The sequence below is a fragment of the Saimiri boliviensis genome, chromosome 1 (assembly GCF_048565385.1).
Source record: "Saimiri boliviensis isolate mSaiBol1 chromosome 1, mSaiBol1.pri, whole genome shotgun sequence".
NCBI lineage: Eukaryota > Metazoa > Chordata > Mammalia > Primates > Cebidae > Saimiri > Saimiri boliviensis.
Window position 1 is genome coordinate 180265396 of NC_133449.1, and position 9060 is coordinate 180274455.

Consider the following 9060-nt stretch of genomic DNA (forward strand, 5'->3'; position numbering starts at 1 on the left):
TTTAACAGTGAGAACATTTTTGTTATTTACTAAAAAGATATCTATAATAAAGTGTAACTATGTTATATAATATGCATTTTAAATTGGCCAAATTTGTAACATATTAACTCTTCCATAAATTAAATTATTTAAAATATATCGCTCAGTCTCACTGGAAAATCACTTCATTTTCTATAGAATATTATCATGAAACTTGCAAGATGTGGATTATCTAGTTCAAAAGATCAAAACTTTTATGCCCACATAAGCCAGTCAGGGAGAATAAACATGCAAGAAGAATCTTATAAACAATAAGAGGACATGAAAAAAACTGCAGATTGTCTGCCTCTGCCAAAGGTGTCAAAAAAACAAAAACAAGAAACCTTAAAATATTCTATGTGCCAAACAATGTTTAAGAGCCATATGCAGCCTCCCAAACTGCCAGATTGCAGCTCTAGAAAAGCAGTAGCCAAGATAGAGCTCAACCAAAAGTGTAATCTTTGCCAACAGGAGGGGCCAATAAATTCTAACACTTGCAGAGTGAATAGAATAGAATGACTTTCTCATGAGCATGCATGCTTCATTCAGTTAGTAATCTTTGCTTATAAAGTTTGAGGTATAACCCATGAAGTCTGTTGATTATTAACATCTGCCATATGGTTTTAAAACAAGATGCCTCAATCCCAGGTGGAAAAGGGAGAATCTCAATTCAGACCCCCCAATGATCACAGGCACACAAAGAACCAGTCTGTGTAAGGCTCAACCTCAACCAAATGCCTCTTTATTCTGAGCAGGTCAGGCCATGGTGGAGCCCTAACTGTGATCCACTGTGGTCTGGGTGCACATCCTGTGATCTTTTAAGGTATCTGGGTTAGATCCTTTATGAGCACATTAATTTACTAGGAACCTGATGAAAAGCAGTACATACCAAAATACATTTGAAATTTATCTATCACTCAAGCAGAAGGAAGCAGAAAAAGTGAGCAAAGACAGAGTAAAAGAGCAAGAGACCAACAAGCAAGACATCTTTCCCCAGACCACCTGGGCCTTATTGTGAGAAAGGCCTGAAGCTGCAGATCATTACCTCAAAGACCTGAGGTACACCAGGAGGAGGTTCCCGCTGCTGTTAGAGACAACCCCCTGGGTGCTCATGAATTGACTGCAGAATGGGATACTATTCACTTCCTTCCCTACTGATGATGCCAGAGAAACTCAAAAGAGGGGTCATTGTTCTGGCAATTAATTTAGAAATCTATACAGTAATTTTTTTCCTTATGTAGATCTGTTTGGGATTCTTTATATGTATATATTAAATAATAACTTGTTAAGTAATATTTTCCACACATCCTCAAATTCAGTTACATACATACACACACACACACACACACACACACACACACACACTATACATATTAGGTGCAAAGACTGAAACAAATATTTGTAACACATTTTTAAAACAGATGTCCATATTTCACAGTTTTACTAATACTGAATTCCTCATATTTCTGAAATCCTATAATATACTGGTTTCTTACTCTTTGACAAAAAGAAAAGCTTAACTCTATGAGAATATATTTTTTATTTCAACCCTTTGGATATAAATGAATCACACATCCATTACTAATAATTATTAAGTGAAATATATGAATCTATATAATACAGTATGTAATATCTATAACATTAGAACAATAAAAACTAACATATATTGAAAATTTACTATGTGCCAGACACTACATTAAGGGGTTTACATGGATCATTTCACCTAATCTTTCCTAAAATGTATGAGATAAACACTCTTACAATCTCCACTTTCAGTTGAATTACACAAGGCTTAAAGAAGTAACTTCCAAAAGACAATTAAGCTGGTAAGTGTTAGAATGATGGCTCAAACCCCAGTTCAAATCCCCCATCACCGCTCTCCCTTTCTCTTTTACCATATATTTTTAATGGTATATACAACACAGAGAAAGTAATTTCTGTTTAGCAGTTAAGAAGAATACTACAAGATTAATTCCTAGATGTTACAAAACAATTTATATTCAAGGAAAGCTATACAATCACATATTTTATTTAATAATTATTTCAATCATCTTTTTATAAGATCTGCAAGCATGTTCACCATTTTTAAAAGATGATATTCTATCATGAACATTTCATCTATTCAAACTCAAAAACCATAAACATGCTGCCTTAACAGGACTCTCAACTCTGAAACAACATTCGTTAGGAAGATAAACAACAACAAAACAAAACAAAACAAACACTGAAAAAGGTATAGATAAAGAAAATTTAAAATTTTAAGAAAATTCTGTCACAGATGGTTCTTTTAAAAGAACTATGGGAAAAAAAGTACTGAAAATTTTCTTAACTTTATTAATGACCAGATATGAAATCACATCTTTACTGAGGATGCTAACCTAAAGTAGAATAGACCAATCTTTCTATATAATATGAACAGTATCATATATGGACACCATTTCTACTAACATAAAATCCAAATTAGAAAGTGAAGTATGGGATCTGTGAATGGTACACCCAGTTTAGCTGCACCTAAGTTACCTAATTAGGTGTCTTATGAAACACAGACCACATTCTAGCATTAAAATTTAGATTTTATCATTTCTTTGTATATCTATCTTTACTAGTTTTACTAACAATGCTCTTTCACATATCTCTTCGTAATAAAATTTACCATCATATCTTTACATAAGACTTCTGAGACTTTGTATTAGAATCAAATCAATGCCTCTTTAAATAAATACCATTTAAACAGCTCCTTTAAAGACTGGAATTCCAAAACAAAGTAAATTCTATGTTATAACTTAGCAAAACATACAGTCAACAACACTTATCTAGAAACTATTTTCTAATGCTTAAAATCATGTTGAAATGATTAGTTAGTTTAGTTTTATACAGATTCCTAAGTCAGTGATGGTCAAGTGCCAGTCTACATTCAAATGTATTGTGAAAAGTTACTGAAAATGTTATATTCACCAGTTTACAGCCTGTAAGACTTGGGGTCTCTTTTGTTTGCCTCTTACATCAGTTAATAAAAGGATTTAAGATTCCACCTATTCTAACGGAGAGGGTACACATCTATAATAACTTCTCTTCACTTTAACCAGAACAAAGGCCTACATTATAAGTAAAATATTAAATCAGTTTTGAGCTCCCAATTTTTGTGCATAACTTACTCTCTTGGACATGAATGGATGGAATGCTAGGTGAAGACTAGGCCTTCGTAGCAGAATCAATGAAAACTTGAAAAGAGAAACATTTAAACACTATCTTTGTTAAAATTTTATGTATTATGTTAAGGTAATAAAGTATCATATAAAACATAATAATTTCCCATCTACATTGTTAACTACAGATGAGACTTTTTTTTACTTATCCATACAAAGTAAATACCTGCAAAATAATACCAGCATGTAAACGAAATCAACTGGCTATGTTCTTTGTATTGAATATTTTTGTCTTTTACTTTGTTTCAAAGTAAGAATTATTTTTATTGAGTTTATTCTAGATTACCTGTCTTTAAACTATAATGTTTTTACATAAATTTTTATCCTAAAGGGTAGTTGTAGGATAGTTTTTACAAATTAAAAGAAATTAGCAACATAATCATTTTAAATTTTCATAGTGCCTATTTCAAATGACTAATTATCAGTAATTTTTACTTTCTGCAATACATAAAATATGTCCCCAAAGTATAAATACCACGAAGTATAAAAGAAAGCAAAATTAAAGTGGGACTGCACTTGCAATACAAGAAAAAAAAAGTGGAACTGTGTATATAGTGACTTCACAGGGTACATATTTTCATAAAATGTTTCTTCTACACTAAGTGACATGAAAAATTTGAAAACATAAGCAAAGGAGTTAAGATATAATTTACAAAGCTGTGCACTGGGTACCTAAAGTAATACTAAATTCCAACTACTTGAAAACCAGACTATACTGAAAACAGTACATTATTTTAATGTTAAATCAATTTTTACTAAAATTATCATTTAGGAAATCTATTTTAAATAAAATATTACATTTCAAAACCAATTTCTGAAGAAAAAAATCTCAAAGTATTTCATAAAACTAATCACGGCAATAAATAAATACCTAAGATTATTTAAATAATGGCTCCTCCTCAGAAAATAGCATAAGAATAGAAAAACAAATTTTAGGGAACCTGTCGAAAATACTAAGCAGCTACTGAACACCATTAAAATATCTGCTTTTTTCCAGATAAGTCATTCCTTTCAGATGCCTAAGGAAATACAGTGATTAGAATTTTGTGACTACATCTACCATAAGTAATAACTATTAGTTTACTTTTTTAATACTTTTAAAAATATGCAAATTTCCACTGGAAAATACTCAAAGAAACTACAGATCTTAACTATTTAAACACAAAGAGATGTCATTACATACCTAACCAAAAACAAAATTAAAAAAAAAATGCACAGTACCAAATGCTAATGCTACAGGTGATGAGAGGAGTAAAATTAAACCTCTTGTTAGAGAAGGGAAATAGATTCACATGTATATAAGCATCAATAAATCAAACCCAGGAGGATATAGCATCTTCCAGAGATGTGGCCATAACTATAGGCCACTGCTTAAAGTTAAGGGGCATGCTAATAACAAAGCCTCAGACAGGCTTGACACCTAATGAGGAAGTTATCTCCCACAATCACTCCTGTATCCCTAAAGGGCTGCTACTGTCATTTTCAAGTAAATACAAAGATACAGAGAGAATAAGCAGAATCGCTGCCCTAGATTATAAAATGGCATGTACTTGTACTATGTGAACATTTTTATCACAGCTCAAGTCTTACCTCATAGGACCAGACACATTGAGTCCCACCAAAACGACGAACGCATCTTCCTACTTCCACATCCTCGTGAGTTGTGTACATTTCTCGAAGGCATTCACCAATATGTGGCACCATCCTCCTGAGAACTTCTCGGCTAAAGATCATGCCAGGTCCTCCCATACAGAAGTTCTCCCCAGGCTCCAGTCCCAGCTTTCCAAGCTCTTCAATATTCCCCAGGCCAGTCTGTCCCAGATAGAGAGGCTTACTACTGTTCAGTGATCTAAGAAACTCTTCTAATTTATCACCTACAAAGAGAAGGGTGACAATTACTATGTCTCCTTATTTCATTATCGCTTATAATGTACAAGGTAAGGGACAGAACGTTCAACATTGTGCTTAAACTCCTAAGTCTTATGCAATTGAAAAGAAAAAAAACAAACCTCTCCCAATATTCTGTTACTTTAAAAAGACTAATTCACAGTTATTAAGTAAAACATACTAAAATTCTATCATATTCTGGTGAAGGTCACAGAAAAACCTTAACAGCTCTGACAATCATCACTTTTCTGCAAAAATTTACGAGGAAAGCAAAGACAGTTTCTTAGTACATTTGAAGTAACAAAAAGCTCCCAGTAATATTAAATACTGATATTTAGCATTGTTTTGGCTGACTGTTGATACCTAATAATTGCTATTTACTCATAATTGGTTTAGTTCAGTGTTTTGCCATTAACTAAACCTTAGTCATATACAACCCATACAGTTTTGGAGGGTGTTTGAATCAAACTTGTTTTGAAATTTGATTTGGGAAGGCACCTTTCAGGGAAATATGTGTTTGTCAAAAATTAGTGTAATTGGTTTCACCTGTAGTATGTGAGTTCATCAAGAAAAAAGTTTAAAAATAAAAATATTCAGCTAAAACAGTTCAGAAGCACTTGGTAGAATACCAAATGCTACATTGGAGTAAGTAGAGAGTCACCTTCTTCATATTCCCAGTCAGCATCTTTACTACTATTTTTGATGAGCACAGCATCTGCAGTCATTATCTTAGCCCCATGCCTTGCCCCTGGATCTCAATGAGTTTCAGCTATTATTGAGTTCTTAATACAAAACACATTTCATTCTAAATGAAATTGAAATAATATGGCATTTCAATGTTCTGAAGGACACCTTTTCAAACTATTTAAACAAATGACAGAAGCAGGTGCTGTTAATGCATTTTATAAATTTTCTTCAAAGTGTGGCAGACTTCTGCCAAAAAACCTTTGTGATTTTGAGACACACAAGACAAGGTACTTGAAGTAGAGGAAGATTTCTTCTTTGAGTCAATCCTATCACTGTTAAAAATGTAATGAAACCATTCTTTATTTTTGTACCCAATTACCAATATTTTCTATTCCAACAAGCTCTAGAGTGACTTCCCTCTTTCCAATCCAAACCCAAGAGATCTCTAGTTATTATAATTACACTAATTCCTTGTGCCAAAATGTGACAGTTAGGGTTTATTGTTTGGCTTTTTCTTTTTCTGGCATTATGTGAAAAGTACTATCTGAACCAGGAGAAAGCAATGAGGCTAACAAGTAGAGAGGCATAAAATAAGGAAGGGCTGCCCCCCTTTGACTAAGAAACTAGGAAATGTGGAAAGCACAGAGAAAACTCATTGAGTACAATGCTGCGCTTCCCTTACGTTCCTCCCCATCTCAGCAACTGGCTGGACTGGAAAGATTCACTTCTCTGACCTAGGGAACTTTGATCCGCTGAGTTTAGAAATTCTCTGTCCAGAGCCGCCCACACTCCGGGAAAAAGACCGCGCCTCTTTTAAACTGACAAAAAAGTTTTTTCTTGCTGTGGCTGCCTGTGATTCTGGGAAGGACTTCCAGCCTCTGCTTATCACCGCGGCCACCAAAATGCACTGGAAAGAATCCAGTACTACTGTGTGCTAGTACAGCCGGCTGTTTCCAGGGTCTGGCTTGTTAGCACGTGCTTTCCTCCTCTTCTCCACCACCAATTCCTTACAATATGCCCATCCTCTCCGAGTTTTACTGAGGTGTGGCAGGGGGATGGGGGACGGCTTGGTGCTGCACTGTAGTGGCTAGAAGGAGCAGCGCGCTGGGGCAGTAGGGATGCCCAAGGACTCCCAGGGTATGGAGAGTCGTGCCAAAGGGAAGGGAACACATAGGGGAGGGTCCAGAATAGCGAAGACGATTCCTCAGTCTGAACAGTTCCAAAAGTGAGCTAGATCCAATTTAAACAAAAGAGCAAAATTCAAAGCAAGAACACTGGATCTTCAGACTGGTTCTAGCCAGCATCCTCGATCTTCTCTTCCTGCACCAAAGACCACGCCCCTCTAGACCAATTGGGGGAACTACCTTCAGCTGGGGCTTTCAGAGGCGGGCAGAATGGGAATGGCCTTTGGTTTAGCTCTAAGGTCCATTTTCTCACCTCTCCCACACGTTAAAGACTAAGGGTTATGGGTGACGCGGCACCGAAAACAGCAAGTGAGGAAGGCGAATAAAGCCAGGCAGGTGTGAGGAGGGTCCAGATTGCAGAAGACGAGGCACGGGCTAGGAATGGGGGGCGGATGCAAGGGGTGGGGAGGGCGGGCCAGGGCCTGTGGGAGCCCAGAGCACGTGCTGGCAGAGAAGAAGCGGATGGGCTGGGCAGGGGCTAGAGCTGGTTACACGGAAAGGAGTCTGGGAGGCGGGCAGGCTGGAAAGCCGGCGCAAGGAGGTCACCTTTGATGTAGACATCGTCGTCGGCGCGCATGAACCACTCATACTTGTCCAGGTAGTGGTCGTGCATGTACTTGATCATCATGAAGGACTTTTTCTGGGGCGGATAGGAGTCGTCCACCCCCGGCAGCGCGATGACAGGCAGGGGTGGCGGGGGCTGGCCGGCGTTGGGGGGCTGCTGGCTGGAAAAGAACTCCACGCGACCAGGGATGAAACGCGCCCAGGTCCGCTGCGCGGCCAGGGCACGGCTGCCCAGGTACTTCTGCGCGGTCATCACCCCTACGTACAGGAAGTCCCGGGGTCTGGCGCTCGGGGCGGCAGCGCCCCCGTCCCCGCTGCCGTTGTGGCTACTCCCGGGCCGGCCGCCTCTCCGCTGCCCAGCCGCGCCCCCGTCCTCCTCCTCGGGTTCCCCCTTGGCCGCTGGAGCACCTGGAAGCCCCGTCGCGCCCTCAGGCTCGCGTCCTCGCCGCCGCTGCTGCAGCGGAGGTGGCTGCTGCCAGGGGCTGCTTCGAAAATTGGTGATCCCGGGCGCTGCCTCGGGCAGCGATGGCCCCTGGAGCTCCTGGCGCGCGGGGGGCGGCGACTGCTCCTGCCGCGGCCGGGACTGGGGCTGGGGTAGCGGCTGCTGAGCGCCGGCGCCGGGGCCAGCGGCGGAGCGACCGTAGTAGGAGCAGAGGCTGGAGCCGCGTCTCTTCCTTTCGCTCAGCTCCGCCACCCTGGGGGCGATGAGCCAGGACGCGGCGGTGAAGCCCAGCACCAGCCCCAATGCCACGCTCATCCACGGGCGGCGGGAGCGCACGGCCATCGCGGCTGCCCTGGGCGCGGACGCTCTCTGGGCGGCCGCGGCGCCGCACGCGGGTCCCCTGGCTCACACCCGCCCCTCCTCCGCCTTTGCGCCCCCAGCCCCGGCCGCAGCCCCCCGCCTAGGCGCCGACGCCGGCTGGAGGTCGGAGCGCCCAGGACGCCTCGACTGCCGCGGGCTGCAGCTGCCGGCCGGGCTCCCGCTCCACTCTGGGCCGGGGCTCCGAGCGAGGGTCGGGAGTGAAACTTCTCCCGGCGGCGGCGGTGGTGGTGGCAGCGGCGGCAGCCAGAGGAGCTGCAGGAGGAGGAGGAGGAGCAGCGGCGGCGGCAACGCGTCCGCTCCTAGGCTGCCACCCTGTCACTGGCGCGCCTGGTCCCTCCCTCCTCCCTGCTTCCCGAGCCCCCGCCCTCGCTCCCGCCTCCCGCTCCCCCGGCCGCCGCCGGGGTCCGTGCTGGCCGGGGGGAGGAGCCGCAGGCGGCACCTCTGCCAGCGGAGGGAAGCGCGGGCCGCGGTGTTTCCCCGTCACCGCCCTTGGACGCCCCCCCAGCCCGTCCGCGCCTCGGTCCAGAGCCGGCCTTCTCTCCGGAAGGAAACGATCCCGGTCGGGCCGCCTCCGGCTTGCAGCGCCGACGCCCCCGTCCCTCCTCCCCCGGCTCTGGCTCCTAGTCCCATTTCCCATCGCGTCCCGCCCCTCCGCCGGCCTCCGGACACGCGCGTCTGGGGGCTCCGCCGG

General features: G+C 42.4%; 1 protein-coding gene across 2 annotated transcripts in view; it reads right to left on the minus strand.

Moving 5' to 3' along the window:
• CHSY3 (chondroitin sulfate synthase 3) overlaps positions 1–8687 on the minus strand; it is a 290568-nt gene extending 281881 nt beyond the window's left edge. Inside the window, exons 1-2 of one of the 2 annotated variants that reach the window (XM_003920630.4) lie at positions 7529–8687; positions 4815–5098 (exon numbers count right to left, since the gene is read on the minus strand). In XM_003920630.4, coding sequence (XP_003920679.2) covers positions 4815–5098; positions 7529–8330 — 1086 coding nt within the window. In that variant the 5' untranslated portion in view covers positions 8331–8687. The remainder of the gene's footprint in view (positions 1–4814; positions 5099–7528) is intronic. The other variant, XM_074381824.1, reaches the window with a different exon arrangement.
• Between the last annotated feature and the right edge of the window lie 373 nt (positions 8688–9060).